The sequence below is a fragment of the Aethalodelphis obliquidens genome, unplaced genomic scaffold (assembly GCF_003676395.1).
Source record: "Aethalodelphis obliquidens isolate GAN/ISIS:26980383/991018 unplaced genomic scaffold, ASM367639v1 scaffold1, whole genome shotgun sequence".
Lineage (NCBI taxonomy): Eukaryota > Metazoa > Chordata > Mammalia > Artiodactyla > Delphinidae > Aethalodelphis > Aethalodelphis obliquidens.
In genome coordinates, this window is record NW_020837945.1 from 70,988,225 (window position 1) to 71,006,702 (window position 18,478).

Sequence of the window (18,478 nt, forward strand, 5' to 3'; positions counted from 1 at the left end):
CCTCTGCTTCTGAGTGTAAGTAATTTTTAAACATTTGGTGGCTGACTTATTTTTTCCTCCATTCTTAGAGGTCAGCTGGAAGCCTCAAATCTTCCTCCAAAAATCTGGCATTCTGAGGTGAGAGTGTCAGTGACAGGTGAACCACCTACTGCTGTAGAAGAAAATGAAGAAACAGCCAAAGAAACAGCCGTAGAAATCATCCCAGAAGTCATGGAGCCACTCTCCCTTCTAGATGTACTGAGGATCTCTGCAGTTCTGGAGGACACCATAGACCAGCTCTCTATTCTAAACTATATCATGCCAGTTCAGTATGAAAAAAGAAAAAATATCAGCGTGGTATATACATTCAGCATTACTTAATTTTTGCTTTCTTTTCTTTTTATTTCTCCATCATTGTCAGTACCTATGCCATTCAATTTAACTTGGGAAATAGCACCTTCATATCAGATAAAGGGCTACAATAATTATCTGAGATATGTACTCTCAATTAATGGAGTGAAATAGACATAGCTCAAGGTACATTACCAATCAGAATATCCTTTTCTTCCAATATATTGGCATTACTCTAAAAGGCCTATAGATAAATCAGTATAAATACAATATATATACTGAGGAGATGGAACAAGTAATTGTGTTGTCTTACCTATCTTGTATTTCTCAGCTGATAAAAGCTAACTGAACACTAGAGGGAGGAAATTCAACTGGACCCTGTCAATATTGCTTTCATCTAAAATGACTTTGTTATTGCTAAATATCTTGCAATCTGCCTTTTTAAATATCCAGCCACATCATTGTGTCAGCCATTACATTTTCAATGATGTTATGGACTCCTCCTCAAAGGACCACTGAGTTATCAAAAAACTCAGCTTGGTAGTGGGCAAAATCTTTATGAATTCTTAAGCTCTTGTAAGTTTTAATAACTTGGGTTGTAGATATAAAATAGAAACAATTTATAAATACAAATACATATTTATTACGTTTAACAAAATTACATTATATAATTTGTACAGAATATATTCTTATTTCTGATTCTATGATAAATGAAAATTGCTATAAAAATGAGAGGGTAAATTGATTTTCATATCTAACAGAAAAGAAGTCCATATGTATTGTGATTAGAAAATTAAATTTCCCTTTAATTGCCCCTTACGATTTTAAATTGATTTTATTTTTATTTATTTTTGGCTGTATTGGGTCTTTGTTGCTGCGCGCAGGCTTTCTCTAGTTGCGGCAAGCGGTGGCTACTCTTCGTTGTAGTGCGTGGGCTTTTCATTGCGGTGGCTTCTCTTGTTGCGGAGCATGGGCTCAGGCGTGCGTGCTTCAGTAGTTGTGGCTTGCGGGCTCTAGAGCGCAGGCTCAGCAGTTGTGGCGCACGGGCTTTGCTGCTCCGTGGCATGTGGGATCTTCCCGGACCAGGGCTCAAACCTGTGTCCCCTGCATTGGCTGGCGGATTCTTAACCACTGCGCCACCAGGGAAGCCCGGCCCTTACGATTTTAAAGTTATTATTATTATTATATGTATAACCTGGGTTTATACAGCTTTTATAAAAGTTTATACAAAATTTTAATAGAACACTGGATTTGGAGTTGGGGACCTTTATGGTTTAATTGTGTGCTATGGGCAATTCATTTTGCTTTCTTGGTCTTAGTTTTCTCATTTGTAAATTGTGATAGAGTTTTTTTTTTAATTTTATTTATTTTTTGGCTGTGTTGGATCTTCGTTGCTGTGAGTGGGCTTTCTCTAGTTGCAGCCAGCAGCAAGCAGGGGCTATTTTTTGTTGCAGTGCATGGGCTTCTCATTGCAGTGGCTTCTCTTGTGGAGCACAGGCTCTAGGCACACGGGCTTCAGTAGTGTGATGGAGTTTTAACTAAATGATCCCTTCTAATACTAACATTCTATGAGTTTTGAGGTACTTTTAAGACATTAATGGGTATTATAGGAATTAGTTTCCTTATTAACTTATGAAAAGCAAAGGTATTGGAAACCCAAGAACTAAGCCTTTCAATGCTTTTAAAATGAGTCTAATTCTTAAATTAAACTAGTTAACAAATAGTACAAAAGAGACTAGTGTTTCCTTTCTATTGTCTCCTTCAGTAAGAATCAAAAATAAAGAGGGAAGATATTCAGTTAACAAGATAAAGTTTTATCAATGATATTTACTGTCAGGCTTTAAAAAAGGGTAATTTTCCATCATAGAAACTCAACAGAGAAGGAAAAACCCAAATTTATAAACAACATTCAGTAGTGGTCACCACTCCAGTAAACGAAAGAACAAAACTTTTGCAGTTTTATTCTGGTTTATGATCTTCACCCACAAAATTTTCTGACTTAACAGAGGCCCTACTTATGATTTTATAGAAGTATAAAGAGTAACGGTTTGTACTCTTATGTTGATTAATAGCAGCTTAAAAGCCCCTTTCTCAATGTTAGTTCTATAACTTTTAAAAATTGTGACCCTTAAAATAACTTTTTGTTTTTTTACTTTATAGTACTATAGTTGTTCTAACTCATAAATTTTTATAGTACCATTGCCCTATAGGGCATAGGATATTTAATTAAAAACCTTAGTATGAATGTGAATGCTTTCTTTCTCCAAAAGCTTCACATTGTTGAGCCTTACAATAACGACCCTGGGATGAAAGTTTAGTTAGCATTATCCCTCTTTCACAACCATTTTTATAGCTAAAGATATTTCCAAAGAGTTTTTCATTCATTAGAATCATGGAATGGAATGATGAAAATATACTAATGTACCAAGTTCTACCAGAAGTGGGAGTAATTGGTCCAAAGTTTGGAAAGAGCTCCCTTGCCCGGAATACTGTTTTTATCTTTTCCCTTAGGATCTAATACCCTACTGTACAAGGGAGTGAATGGACCAGAATATTTAGCCAGTTCCTTTAAGTTCTCTTCTGAAAATTCATATTTATTTCTGGTAATCAGTACATCAAGCTGTTTAACACGTTTGCTTCCTTTTCCAGATGCCCAAGCACAAAGGTAGAGGAACAATGGTTAGGGTGATCAGAAAAAACAAGCTTTCCAGGCCTTACATTTCCCATTCCCTCCCTAGACAAACTCTAGAGTAATAACCATCCACGTACTTAACATTTTCCTTATGTACAGATAAGTTTCAGTTTAACTGTTGAAATTCTATGGCGTCTGTTCTCTTTGTAGTCAATCATATAAATTTTAATTTAAAGGAGTATTTTAAAATTTAATTCTTATTTAAGGCAGCATTTTGTTTTGTACTTGCCTACAAATGTTTTCCTCAGATCTGAATCTTTGCTTATGGTTGATATAAGGAAAAATGCTGTTGAGTCTGTGTTTATTAACTTTTATGGATAGTTTTTTCTTTTTTTTTTTTAACATTTCTGGTCTAACTGAAGTTTAGCTAAGGAAGACCTAGGCTTTTTTTTTTTTTGCAGTACGTGGGCCTCTCACTGTTGTGGCCTCTCCCGTTGTGGAGCACAGGCTCCGGACGCACAGGCTCAGCAGCCATGGCTCATGGGCCTAGCCACTCTGTGGCATGTGGGATCTTCCCGGACCAGGGCACGAACCCATGTCCCCTGCATCAGCAGGCAGACTCTCAACCACTGTGCCACCAGGGAAGCCCAGACCTAGGCTTTTAAGTATCAATATACATATGAAACTCTTCTGTGCATAGGATCAGCACAAGAATTTAAGTAATCATATCAAATGCTGAACTTGCATAGTTCTGTGTACTGTTCTAAATACTTTCTTTGTTTCTTTGTTTCTTTCTTTTCTTTCTTTCTTTTCTTTCTTTCTTTCTTTTTCTGTCTCCCTTTCTCTCTTATTTCTCTCCTCCCTCCCTCCCTCCCTTCCTTCCTTCCTTCCATCCTTCCATCCTCATAATAACTACTGGAGGGCAAGTACTATTATTATCCCTATTTTATCAATGGGAAGATGGAGGCATAGAGATGTTAAATAGTTGCCTAAAGTCAATGTGGTTTATCTGTTTAAAGTAACAGATAGGGCCAGGATTTAAACAAGGAAGTCTGGTTTCAGAGTCCATATGCACAGCATAATTGCTGTGTTATATGGCTTCCCATTGGCTCAAGATTTTAGCCACAGATTAAATAGGAATCATCAATTGAAAGACATATCCTGTTCCTATGGTAATGCTTACCCCTTAGTATTCAAGTTTGGGTTTGAAAATTCCCCACATGAACTTCGAAATCTGTATCACACCACTAAATATACTATCAACTCCTACTCTTTGGTATGATTCTCCTTTCATTCTTTATACAGTGGGCCCTCCATATCCGCGGGTTCCACATCTGCAGATTCAAGCAACCATGGATCGAAAATATTCAGAAAAAAATTCCGGAAAGTTCCAAAAAGCAAAACTTGAATTTGCTCTGTGTGCTGGCAGCTATTTACATAGTATTTACATTGTATTAGTTATTATAAGTAACCTAGAGATGATTTAAAGTACATGAGAGGATGTGCATAGGTTATAAACAAATACTATGCCATTTTATATAAGAGCCATCAGCATCTGTGGATTTTGGTCTCCTTGAGGGGCGGGGGGTATCTGTCCTCCACAGATACCAAGGGACAACTGTATTTAAAATACATGTGTTCAGTGAACATTTGAGTCTTTACTGTACTGTAGACATTCTTCTAAACAATGGGATTATAAAGATGGCCACATTTATTTAATATCCAATCTTGTTCGAAAAAGAATTTGAGGTGCACCAAGATCTCTAAGACACTGTCCCTTCCCTCATAGAATTTACAATCTAATGGAGATATTTATACAAATAATTACAAATGGTAAATGTCTGCTAATAGAGATGTTTCACAGAGAACTTTACCTTTGGTCATAAAGTTTACCAGGTTGGGGAATGACAGAGAGTGGGAACGTATAAAGTCAGGAGGACACAAAACAGCAGAGCATGTAGTTTGATGTGGCTGAAGAAAAGGGTAATTTTCTGGTGGTAATATTATAAGAGGTTCAAAATGTAGGCAGAGCCCCTCATATAGCATTGTTTCTTTATGTTTTAAAAATCTGTCTTAACGTGAAACATCATTTATTGCTTTTAGAAGAATAACAAAGAAATAAATTTAGAAGGAAAAAGCTTAGAAAAACTTTCACCGGTCTCAAAACCCTCAAAAATATCCAGTCCATTCGTACATAAAGAAGAGCCCAAGTTACCAGAAATCAGACAAGGAGGCCAGTTTAACAAAGTGCAAGATCTTATCTTCAAAGAACCTACAAGGCAGATCATAATGAATACAGAGACACTGAAGAAAATTCAGATTGATAGGTAAGGAACGAGAGCATATTTGGAAATGTGATAATGTATTTCTAGATGGCTGAAGAGTGGGTCAGGGGTGGCTCACTGCTCTCTTCTTTTATGGGTTGGTCATTGTATCCGAGTGACTGCAGATAATAGGATTAGCCAGACTACCTAGGGCAAGTGTGGTACAGTTGAAAGTATGGTGGCTGTGTGGTTGGGCAAGTTATTGAGCCTTTGTTTACAGTTTTTAAAAATGAGAATAATGGGGCTTCCCTGGTGGTGCAGTGGTTAGGAATCTGCCTGCCAGTGCAGGGGACCTGGGTTCGAGCCTGGTCTGGGAAGATCCCACATGCCGCGGAGCAACTAAGCCCGCAAACCACAACTACTGAGCCCGTGTGCCACAGCTACTGAAGCCCGTGCTCCAAGAGCCCGTGCTCCACAACAAGAGAAGCCACCGCCATGAGAAGCCTTCTGGTGAGGGCCTAAAGCAGGGGTCAGCAAGTTTTTCTGTAAGGGGACAAATAGTAAATATTTTTGGTTTTGCAGGACATAAACTCTCTGTTGAAACCACTCAACTCTGCTGTTATCCCATGAAAGCAGCCATAGATGATAATGTAAACAAACGGGCAACGCTGTATTCCAATAAAACTTATTTTCAAAAATAGACTACAGGCTGGATTTGGCTAATGGCTCTGGGTAATTGCTACAAACCCTTATTTACCAAAAATTCTTACCGTAAGGTTATACCCTCTTTTAACTTAACAGGCTTCTTTGTCAGCAAGCCAGTTGACAGCAAAAAACTGAATAATGAGACAATGGAAATTGAGACTGCTTTTAAGAAACCCTCAGGATTAAAGCAGTTTAAAATTTGGCTACTTTGACAGTGTCTGTCTCTTACTAATGGATAAAGTACCACAATAGCTACCAATTTGTGTCAAGCATTTGGCTGAACCTTCCTGCTAATCCTTACATTAATGTTGCAAAGTTGCTATCGTTATTCTCATTTATTTATTTATTTAATAAATTTATTTATTTATTTATTTTTGGCTGTGTTGGGTCTTTGTTGCTGCACACCGTCTTTCTCTAGTTGTGGTGAGCAGGGGCTACTCTTTGTTGCAGTGCGTGGGCTTCTCATTGCGGTGGCTTCTCCTTGTGGAGCACAGGCTCTAGGTACGCAGGCTTCAGTAGCTGTGGCACGTGGGCTCAGTAGTTGTGGCTCGTGGTCTCTAGAGCGCAGGCTCAGTAGTTGTGGCGCATGGGCTTAGTTGCTCTGCGGCATGTGGAATCTTCCCATACCAGGGCTCAAACCCGTGTCCCCTGCATTGGCAGGCAGATTCTTAACCACTGCACCACCAGGGAAGTCCCTGTTGTTTGTTTTTAAATGATGTGATGATCATATGGCTTTTTTCTCCTTTTGTCTTTATTAATGTGATGAATTCCATTAGTAGATTTTCTAATACTAAACTATTTTTGCATTCCAAGAATAATTCCATAACTTAGTTATGATGTTCCTTCTGGGTCTTAACTTGTGTGATTTCTGTAGCCCTTTGGGAATGTAGGGAAATATATCTTATTGATTCATCTTTTTTGTTTCTCCTTACAGGCAATTTTTCAGTGATGTAATTACAGAAACCATGCAGGAGTTGCAAGATTCAGGCACTTTCACCAATCTCCTGAAAGCTTTGGGCAAAGAGAGGGAAAACAAAATGCATTTCTATAATATCATTGCCAGGTCAGGGTAATTTTAGTTTTATTTGCTTTGCTGCATTTTAAAATTCTATAAAATTCTTACTGGAAGTCTTAGATTTCTAAAGCAAATCAAATTTTTGCTTTCGAATGAAGATAACTAGAAGTCAGAAATTTGGGTTTTATTCCTAGTTCTGCTGGTAACATAACTCAATTTCTGGGCTTCAGTTATCTGTGTCTACAATATATAAAGTACAATATATGTACTATAAATGGGTAGTGCATAATCTATGGTTTGTTTTGGCAATGACAATCTCAAGATTCTAGTTAAGTTCATGCTTTCTTTTTTTATAAATTTATTTATTTTAGTTATTTATTTTTGACTGCGTTGGGTCTTCATTGCTGCTCACGGGCTTTCTCTAGTTGCATTGAGCAGGAGCTACTCTTCATTGCAGTGCACGGGCTTCTCATTGCAGTGGCTTCTCTTGTTCTAGCACACACAGTGAAGGAGTTCAGAGCCTAGAGCTGGGACCCTTACTTGCTTACATTGCCTGTACTTGGAGGTCGGTGAGGAACATTCTCATGTCCTCCACAGCAAGTTACCTCAGCATTCTACATGCATTTTCCTCATCTGTAAAATAGGGGTAATGATAAAGACTACCACATAACGTTATTGAGAAGTGCTCAGAATAGAAAGAAGTCTTCTTTTTCCTCTTCCGCTTCCTCTTCTTAGCCTTTTCTCAGCAGCAGCTATTTTAGATATAACACAGTCTTTTTTTAAAGTGTTACTGAAAGTTTGCTCCATGGACCAGCACCATTAGCATCACCTGGGAACTTGGTAGAGAAACAAATTCCAGGGCCCCCAACCCAGACCAAATGAATGAGAATCTCTGGGGTAGAGCCCAGGAATCTCTTTCTTAGCTTCTAGGCGAACCCTGTGCACACTAAAGTTTGAGAAGCAGTAATCTAAACACAAATTATTCTTATTTCTCCTAGGGAGAAAAATGGAAGAAAAAAGATAAAATCTCTTCAAAAACAGCTGCTTAATGTCAAAAGAGAAAGGCAAGCTGAAGTACAGGTAAGAACTACCCGGGCAACACCAAAAGTTACTGAGCTAAAACAGCTAAACAGAAGTCATCTTTCTCAAGCAAAAAAAAAAAAAGAAGTTATGTGTAGGAAATTGTTGTTTCTCCTGGGGTGCCTAAACTATTAAAAATATAAAGACAGTAATTAGATGTTTGGCCTGGAATGTACAATTATGTCCAGAATCAACCTCTGGGAGACCCTAACCCTCTGGAGCTCTAAGCCTGTTCTTACCCCTCCCAACCGATCCAACCACATGACCCACTCCTTCCCTCCAGGAGACCATGTCTCAGGCAGTCTCTTGTATGCGAAGATCCCAGATGGGAGACTATAGTCCTAGGTAGGACATTAAGCACATTACATACCTCCTTACACCTGATGGTTAGGGTTAATAATGTCATTTGCATTATATTTCAAGTACAGAGTGGATTTATTGAGCTCCTGTGGTCATTAGGGCCTAACCTTATGTCTAATCTCTATAAGAAAATGCATCCTGAGTTTTAAGCAAGTGACTTGCAAAACACTGATTGGGCTACAACCTAGACAGTTAGCAATTAGTACCATTAGGATGACTAACACTATTAGCAGTTTAGAAAGTTACAAAGTATGGCCTAATATCAGCTTTTCACTGCCTAGCTAATTGGACAAGTTTATGCTTCCGATCAGGGAATCTTCATCATTCTCTACATAGAAGTTAGAATAATATTTGAAAAATATATTCGGAAGAATTGTCTAAAAAAGGTCACTAGCCTTTCTTCTGAGATACTATCTTTAGGTCTTCTGACCTAAAGGTCCGTTTATTTGTTCTATTATCTCTCATTTCCTATTATCAATTTTAAACTACCTTTGGTATTGATTTTCACTTCATTATCCTACATTTATAGCCTACATTTTTAGAAAGCCATTTCTTTTTTAATTTTTATTTATTTATTTTTGGCTGCATCAGGTCTTAGTTGCAGCACGAGGGATCTTTGTTGCAGTGCATGGGCTTCTCTCTAATTGTGGTATGTGGGTTTTCTCTTTCTAGTTGTGGGGTGAGGGCTCCAGAGTGCGTGGGCTCTGTAGCTTGCAGCACGTGGGCTCTCTAGTTGTGGCACGCAGGCTCAGTAGTTCTGGCGCACGGGCTTAGTTGCCCTGCGGCATGTGACAACCCGCGTCCTCTGCTTTGGAAGGTGGATTCTTTACCACTGGACCACCGGGGAAGTCCCCTGAAAACCATTTCTGCGCCACCCTCCCCCACAAAGGCTTCGTTAAAACTGGTGTGCACTTAGGTTTTCTCTCTAATGAATAGACTTTTTCAGAGGTTTCCTGGCTTTTTTTCCCTCAAAAGTTCTACCATTATTTAAAACTTCCTCTTTTATTTCTTAACTATTAAAAAAGAAGATATTTGTATCAATGTCCTTTTAAGGCTCCAAACCAAATAGTATCAAAAGAGACCTCAGCATTGGCACTCTGCCAATCAACTCCCCTTTGCTACTATCACAGCCACTGTTTTTCTCTTTCTTTAAACATTTTAAATTATATTGTTGGGGACTTCCCTGGTCGTCCAGTGGTTAAGACTTCCCCTGTGAATGCAGGGGGTGCAGGTTTGATCCCTGTGGCAGAGCTAGGATCCCACATGCCTCACAGCCAAAAAAACCATGAAACAGAAGCAATATTGTAACAAATTCAATAAAGACTTTAAAAAATCAATATATTGTTGACAGTATAATTTTCCAGACAACAGGTAGTACTAGGTTGTGAAACTTACCTTCTTGGATTACAGTCTCAGCTGTTACATTCAGACACAGTAAAACTAAAGTAGACTATCACTCAGCTATTTTGATCATCAGAAAAGGAGTAGATAAACTAGAAGATGCAAGGCAAACCTTGAATAAAAACCAGCTATCAAGTGCTTCCCTGGTGGCGCAGTGGTTGAGAGTCCTCCTGCCGATGCAAGGGACACGGGTTTGTGCCCCGGTCCGGGGAGATCCCACATGCCGCGGAGCGGCTGGGCCCGTGAGCCATGGCCGCTGAGCCTGCACATCTGGAGCCTGTGCTCCGCAACGGGGGAGGCCACAACAGTGAGAGGCCCGCATACTGCCAAAAAAAAAGCTGTCAAGATGAAATCAAGTTAAATCCCTAGAGTTACTAAAAAACCAGTGGTCAAGTCAAGGTTGGAAAACAAGAAGACAGTTAGGAAGTACATGGATATTAGAGACCTGTGGGTCAGAAAATGATGACAGTAATTAGGATGGCAGGTTTGAGTGTGTGAAAGTATGTCTGGAGATCACTGGAATGTGAGGGAGCAATTGCCTTACGAAGCTTCCTACTGGGTCCCCAGGCAAAACGACAAAGTCACGAAGGAAAAAAATCAGGTTGCTGTTAGACTTCTGAACATCGGTACACGAAGCCAGATAAGTGGAGCAGTGTTTTCATGAAACTAAAGGGGAAAAAAGAGAGACCCAAGGTCAATATATAAAAATTAATATATCTTTTCCATATATCAGCAGCAGACTTAGAAAAAGAGATTGAAATATATATATTTACAATATCATCAAAAATATCAAATATCTAGCAATGAATCCAGTGGCAACAACAAAACGTGCAGGACTTCTTTGCAGAAAACTATAAAACAGTACTGAAAAATTAAATAATATTTAAATAATTGGAGGGATATACTATGTTTATGTTTATGGATTGGAAGACTCCATATTAAAGAGATGTAGATTTTTCCAAAATTGATTGATACATTGAATTCAATCCCAATCAGAATCTTGATTGGATTTAATTTAATTACTTATTTACTCATTTTTGTGAGACTTGACAAACTGATTCTAAAATTTATACTGAAATGCCAAGGACCAAAAATAGTCAAGACACCATTAAAGAGAACTTGCGGGACTTCCCTGGTGGCGCAGCAGCTAAGAGTCTGCCTGCTGGTGCGGGGGACGCTGGTTCAACCCCTGGGCCGGGAGGATCCCACATGCCGCGGAGCAACTGGGCCCATGCGCCACAACTACTGAGCCTGCGCTCTAGAGCCCACATAACACAACAACTGAAGCCCGCACGCTTAGAGCCCGTGCTCTGCAACAAGAGAAGCCACCGCAATGAGAAGCCCGCGCACCACAACCAAGAGTAGCCCCCGCTTGCCGCAACTAGAGAAAGCCCGCGCGCAGCAATGAAGACCCAACGCAACTTAAAAATAATAATAATAAAAAATAAATAAGTAAAAGAAAAAAGAAGTTATTATATTATGTAACTATTTAAAAGGTTATATAACATTTGTCTTCAATTACCCTGTGCCAAGTCAAAGGCATCTAGTTTTAACGCTATTGCCATGGGCCTCTGATTACTCTGGTTCTTCTCTGTACAGCTGTTCTGCACAAACTTACGGCCTTCCATGTTGACAGTGTGGAAACAGAGGAAGATATAAAATGCTTACAGGCTATGATTGTAAAACCGTGATTAGTCATACTAATAAGTGAACCCAGGTGTCATGCCGTTTCTTCATCTTCCAATATGCAACAAAGATCCAGCATAGAAATACTGAGTTATAGGCCAAGGATCTTCAGTTGTATGAATTCCTTTTAAGATTCTCACTAAGAGGAGATCTGCCTTCACCATAACCCATTATCATAACCCTGGTTGTCCATGGTGTCTAGAGCTTTCTCCATGACCAATCATGGACTGATGCAGCATATTTGTGGGTTTTCAAAGCAGACCAAACTTGACTTCCAAATCCCCAAACTGCCTTCAGATCTAGACTTCTGGACTTGTTATTTGAATTCAGAGAAGCTTTAGTAATGGAAAGAAGCTGTCAGCCAATTAGAGTTAATAACGCTCCGATGGCTGCCACAATATTGTGAGCAGAAGTCTTTTTTTTCCCCCAGCCACAGCGTGGGGCTTGTGGGATCTTAGTTCCTCGACCAGGGATCATTGAACCCAGGCCCATGGCAGTTAAAGCACTGAGTCCTAACCACTGGACAGCCAGGGAATTCCCCCAGAGGCTTTTAATGGTAGTGTCTGTTTTCATAATTGAACACAAAGTAGGGAGGAGAGTACTTGGTTCCTGAAATTTTGGGGAGCTGGAGAAGATGGAACTTGTCTTATACCTCAGGCTGCCTCTTTGGTTGGATGGAAAAAGGAAAATAGAAATGTGGTCTATTAAAGTGATAAAAGCCACGGGAACAAAATAGAGTTCTGTATTAAATTAACATTTATATTTGCCTGTCCGTCTGTAACTAAGAATACTGGCTGATTCTATGAGAGTCTATGAATAAACTGAGTCAAATAGTCTCCCGTTCTAAAATGCAGATGAAGCATGATCAAGTCAGAACTTCTAAAGTTTCAGGCTCCAATTGCACCCACTGCTTTCATTTCCATTTGAACTATTACCTTTCCAATCACACCAATTTCCTCTTTTCTTTCCTTTTGTACTAAAATTTTCGCACACTTCACTGTCTTGGATAATCTCTTCTGAGTAAACTTCTTAAATGTGATAACTATATACTCCAATAAAGATGTTAAAAAAAATGTGATGCCTAAAACTGTACACACTATTATAGATGTCTAACCACAACAGAGGATAGGGGAGAATTTTTTCCCTGTTACATAAACAGTATACAGTGCCACAAATTGCGGTAATATAAACAAAGAGGAAGCACTCCAAATGCTTTTCACAATATTGTATGGCAATATTCTTTCATGATTGTGAAGATTCTGATGACAAACCATTAGAAGAAGCACAGTGAAAGGAAGACTCTGAGAAATCTAAAGAATACAAGGGAAGGGAGGCACCTTTTTATAGTGCTGCTATTACAACAACCAGTGGTGGGGCCCTAACCTCAGGTTCTCATGTTAGAAGCTGGGTAAGCCTCTAATGAAAGTGTTGGAAGACAAGTTAGGTCTTCACAATTCTCAACTTACAAGATTCTTCTGACCAAAATCAGGACTTTACTTTCATCTTTGCTTCTTCTTGGAGTCAGTCCAGAGTTGTAATAATCAACAGGGTTTTGAATTCTAATGTCTCTTATGTATCATATACCAGCTTTGAGTTGTCTGCAAATTTAACAAGCATGTTTTCTATATCTGTATTTAATTCTTTAATCCATTTTGGAGCCTAGAGTTCATCATCATCATGTCAACCTATTCTCTTTGGTACTCTTTCTGGCCCCCCAAAAGGAAATTAGTCATTAAAGAATGCAAAAAGCTGAGGGGATGAGTGAAGAAAAGAGCGAGGTAACATGTGAAAATTAGTAATAGTGTGGCCAGAGAAAACACAAAGTATGGCTTGGAGTGTGGAGCAGTTCAGGGATGTTTTAAGATATCATGCAAAGCTTCCAAGATAGCACAGAGCTTTCCAAAGTGCAGTCAGTGACCATGGATGGCAATGGGGTTGCTGAGTGAAGAACAAAAGGATGAGAAATCGGTAGGACTGTAGTTGATGTCGGGCTACCCAATCTAGACATTCGTGTGAACCCAGGTTTAAGAAACAAATTTTCATGATTAACTCCTGCTAAGGAAGAGGTACAAAATGCTCTTCATCCAGCCGTAGAATACAGATGGTCACTATGAGGGTCAAAGGCAAGAGTTTGTACTCAAAATAACTGAGCACCATTAAGAAGATCCCTCTCAATATTGCCGTTAAGATTTTAGGGTTCTAGGACATCCAGCTTGTGGCTTTTGACTCCTTTTATAACCGGTCAAAATGAGTAGGGGTGGGTTCATATCCTTCATGGTTACGGCATCTAACCTCAATAATCATGGCAAAGCTGAGGTAACTGAAGGACTCTTCTTTAACAGCCGACCTTCTCCTTGAAGGCTCAGGCTTCTAGCTTACATAAGATGTATCTCTATATGTATGTATGTTATCTACCTATCTCTACTTCCAGTTTTCCAGCACTCAAAATTTAAGGGAAATGAGAATCCCTAGGCCCAGTGGGGAAATAACTCCTTCTTGGAATCCTATTCTGAGAACATCTCCCCAGTGCTATATACCTCCGTGGCAGCTCCAGCATTGGAAATGTTTATTATACATGCTGGAGTCAATAGGATGAGGTAAGGGCAAACTGCTTTAAGAAACTCTAGATCAGCATAAAATCAGGCATTATTGCTGTCTGAGGACTTTGGCATACATTTTCCCTTTTTCTTAGAATTCCCCTCGACCCCACTTTTTTTTTTTTTAATTTTACTTTATTTTTGGCTGTGTTGGGTCTTCATTGCTGCACGCGGGCTTTCTCTAGTTGCAGCGAGCAGGGGCTACTCTTTTTTTTTTTCCCCCATAAGAATTGCCATTTATTCCCGAAGTTGCCAAAATCATCACCAAGGATTCACCGAGGGGTGCATGAGGGGACGAGGAGGCTCAAACACTGATTGAGGGGCCAGTCAGGAGTTGGGAGGGAGGGAGATGGGTGGGGAGACCCCCCCCGTTGTCCCTCCCCCTTCTAATGCCGTGGGCAGGGGTCCCCCTCCGGCCGCATCCCTCCCCATCCCCAGGTCCAGTTTCTCTCCGGGGAGGGAGGCAGGGTCGGGGATGGTGGGGAGAGGGTGTAGTGTGAGTGGGCCCCAGCAGGGGAAAGGACGCTGGGGTGGGGGCAGGGGTCCCCCGCTTCACATGCACTCACAACACTGGTCGCCCAGGGAGCAGGAATGGGGGAAGCCCCCTCCGGCCCTGGATTATAGGAGGAAGGGTTTAGTGTTGGGGGCCAGAGATCCCTGGGGCATCATGGGGGGGCAGGCCAGGACCCCTGCCAAGGGGAGAGATGTACGTCGGCAGCGCTCCAGTGACCGGGGGCACAGGGCTGAGCCGGAGCTGGTTCAGGGTGAGTGTCGCCGGGGGCGCAGGCTGGAAGGGGTTGGTGATGGAGGGGCCGGTGGCCGGGCCTCCGCTCGGCAGGAAGGGGTTGGAGGCCTTGGCTCCTGGCGGCGTGGGGCCTGGCCGGCTCACCAGCGAGTCCAGGTCCACCAGGGCGGCATTGGGCCCCAGGAACGACTCAGGGGTCTTCCGCGTGGGCGGCGTGGGCGTCGAGGAGGCTGCAGGCGGGGGCGCTCCCACAGCCTCGGCCAGAGAGCCCCCAACCCCGCTCATGTCAAAGGCACCGGGACTGCAAGTGGGTACCTCTCCGGCGAGCAGCTCCAGCTCCCCTCCTCCTGGCCCACGGTCTCCCTCTTGCTCTCCTCTATGGCCATCTGCAGCTGCAGGTCGTCCCCACGGGGGATCCGCTCCTCCTTTTCGTGCTCCTCACGGCTCAAACTAAGGGCCAGCTGGACGTCATGCTCAGGGCCGCAGGACGGGGGCTGGTCGGCCTCCTCCTTGCTCATGGCCAGGGCCAGCTGGAGATGCAGCTCCTCCTCCCTGCTGCTCTGCGGCCAGGCCTGCTCTGCCTCGGGCGGGGGCCCGGAGCCCACGGCTGCGGAGGAGGCCGTGGCGGTCTGCGCTAGCTTCTCCTTGGTCTTGAGCGCGTGGGCACGCTCCTCCTGCAGCAAGTCCTCGTGGCACAGCAGGGCCACCAGCTGCTTGGCCTTCTCGCGCACGTTCACACCCTGGTCCTTGCCGTCGCGGTCCACGTACTGGAAGTCCTTCAGCGTCTGCACGGTGTACATGTTCTCCTTGCACTGCTCTGACACGCGCTCTGAGCCCGTCTTGATGAGGTACTCCATCAGCGTCATGGCCTTGTAGACGTGCAGCCAGTTCTTGCCGTGGTCGTTGAGCCACTTCCAGATCATGCTCATGATCTCTGAGAAGGCGACGACATTGTAGGTGAGGTCGGCAATCTCAGACATGAGGGAGCTGGACGGGCCCCAGGGTTCGTTGCTCGTGGCCTCCCGAACCTTGATCTCAGCCTCCGAGTAGTTGTGGACAATGTTCTTCATTTGGCACCGCAGTGAGGAGGTCGACATGGTGGCTGGCGGTGGGGAGGGGGGCTGGCCCCCCGGGGCGTGCAGAGACGGGGTGGCGGGAGGAGGGAGGCCGCGGCAGGGACTGGCAGGTCACCGCATCTCCGGAGCAGCCCGGTTGCACAGCAGGCTCTGACCACACCGTCTACAACCTTTCCAGCACGCTAGCCACAGGCAGAGACCTACGGAGATCTCCTACAACCTGAGTCCCCGGGGAGGTGGTTGCCTTGAACACAGGAGAGCACGCACTTGGAGACAGATGTGAACAGCTGAAAAGAGATGGCATGGGTGTCAAGACAGACCCAGCCAGACACACTAAGACGAAGAGCTGATCTGACAACTAACAGTAGGAGACTGAAAGGAAAGGAAAAGAGAGAGAAGAAAAAGAGGCACAGAGAGCTGGGCAGACAAAGACAAGAGAAACAGATAAAGAAACATGGGAAGAGAGTGAGGCAGGTGGGCAACGAGAAAAGACGGCGACCCTGAAACGAAAAGAGGCAGTAACCTGGGACAGGGAAATAAGAGACAAGAAAAATGGAGAAGAACACGAAATCTGGGTTTGAGATTCAGTTTGCTCAACTCCGAAATGAAGGAAAAGATTCCACCCGGCAGAACTGTTGATTAAATACAATGGATACATAAAGTTCTTGGCACTGCCCCCCTTGGGTAGTAGTTCAATAACGTTGGCTACTATTATTGTCAGAGAAAAAACAGAACTATTTCTAAAAGGGTGGCCATCAGAAAATGTGCTATCTTAACACCGTGTGTTTATATTAACGGGCATTAGAAGATATATTCAACCTTCACAGCAAAACTAAAACTTCACAGATACTGCTTAAAACAAGACTACGTTTTTCAAAATTGCTTAGCCCAAAGAGAATTATTAGATCGAATAAAAGACAAATCATACGGCAAAATTCTCCAAGGGGTAGTCAGATACCAAACGATATCAAAGGTCATCTGTGTGGAACAAAAAAATCTACGAATAATAATGGAAACCAGAGCTCCCAGCAGTTAACTACACACTTACTACACGCCAGGGTTAGGCACTTAAAAGCATCACCTCTGTTATTAGGCAAAGCTGCCCTATTACGCAGGAAACATAAACACACTAATTTTAAAGACTAGGAAACTAAGGTTTGGTGATAAATCACCTGACAAATCTTACAGGCTCGCAAAAAGTGGGCCTCTGATTCCAGAGCCGGGTTCTTCACCAAAACTAACTCAAGAACCTGGGGTAAGGGGCAGACCCTAGACCAAGCGACAGACCCGCGGAGAGGGACTCGGGCTTGGAGGACACGGGTACCCGGACAAGAATGAGATGGGAAGACGGCGGGGAGAGATGCACAGAGACTGGAGACACCTGGCGAACGGAGACACCAACATTAATCCTGACCCTCTGACGCCGAAACGTGACAGAAAGGCAGAACGAGACTGGGACAGACACACGGTGACAAATGCTTTGCAAAAACGCCGAAAGAGACACGGACACGAGCAGAAGGTAGGCCCGCGGGAGGCAGCGGCGCTGACACGCAGACGCGGGAGAGACGGAGAGCCGGGGGCGGCCCAGGCCGGCCGGGAGCAGACACACAAAGGCCGCGGAGACGCCCGAGCGCGCCCGCCTGCCGCGCCCCTGCCAGCGCTCACCTCGGTCCCCTCACGCCGCGCTCCAGGGGGTCATGGCGGGCAGCGCCCTGCCCCCGCTCGGCCTCCGTGTCGCGGGGTCCGCGCCGAGCCGCGAGCGGCGGACGCGGGGCCGCCCTCGGGCGCACGCGTGGACGCACTGAGGGCCGCAGGCCGTCGGCCTCGACGCCCCGGCGCCAAGGAGGGGCGCGGAGAGCCGGGCGGGGGCGGGGGCTACTCTTCATTGCGGTGTGTGGGCTTCTCATTGTGGTGGCCTCTTTTGTTGCGGAGTACAGGCTCTAGGTGCGTGGGCTTCGGTAGTTGTGGCACACGGGCTCAGTAGTTGTGGCTCACGTGCTCAGTAGTTGTGGCACACGGGCTTAGTTGTTCCGCAGCATGTGGGATCTTCCTCGACCAGGGCTCGAACCCGTGTCCCCTGCATTGTCAGGCAGATTCTTATCCACTGCACCACCAGGGAAGCGCATCCCACTTTTCTTACCCTTCAGGTGTCAGAGTAAACATTCCTTTCTCAGAGAATCCTTTCTTGGACTATCCAATCTAACATAGGTCTCTCTTGTTATTTTCTCTCATAACCTTTTCTTTCATAGCATATTGCACATTTTAAAAAGTTTAAAACTAAAAGTTTCCTTTTAGTTACATCTTTCCCACTAGATTGTAAGCTCTATGAGGGCAAGGACCATGTCTATTTAGGCCTTTACTATTTACCTAGAGTCTAGTCCAATGCCTGATACATAATAAATATTTTAAAAATGAATACCAAGGCCATTAAATTGCCAAGCACTTATTATCAAAAAGGCCTGATATTACAAGTGTTGGCAAGGATGTGGAGAAAAGGGAACCCTCGTGTACTGTTGGTGGGAAAGTAAATTGGTGCAGTCACTATGGAAAACAGTATGGAGATTCCTCGAAGAATTAAGAATAAAAC

At 43.2% G+C, this 18,478-nt stretch overlaps 1 protein-coding gene and 1 pseudogene across 2 annotated transcripts in view; one reads left to right on the forward strand and one right to left on the reverse strand.

The window, feature by feature from the left end:
* DRC9 (dynein regulatory complex subunit 9) overlaps positions 1-18,478 on the forward strand; it is a 42,162-nt gene that overhangs the window by 3,649 nt on the left and 20,035 nt on the right. For both annotated transcript variants that reach the window (XM_027107192.1, XM_027107199.1), the window contains exons 3-6: positions 69-336; positions 5,066-5,289; positions 6,866-6,994; positions 7,945-8,026. In XM_027107192.1, the coding sequence (XP_026962993.1) occupies positions 69-336; positions 5,066-5,289; positions 6,866-6,994; positions 7,945-8,026 (703 nt within the window). The remainder of the gene's footprint in view (positions 1-68; positions 337-5,065; positions 5,290-6,865; positions 6,995-7,944; positions 8,027-18,478) is intronic.
* On the reverse strand, positions 15,011-17,734 carry LOC113620847 (epsin-1 pseudogene; annotated as a pseudogene).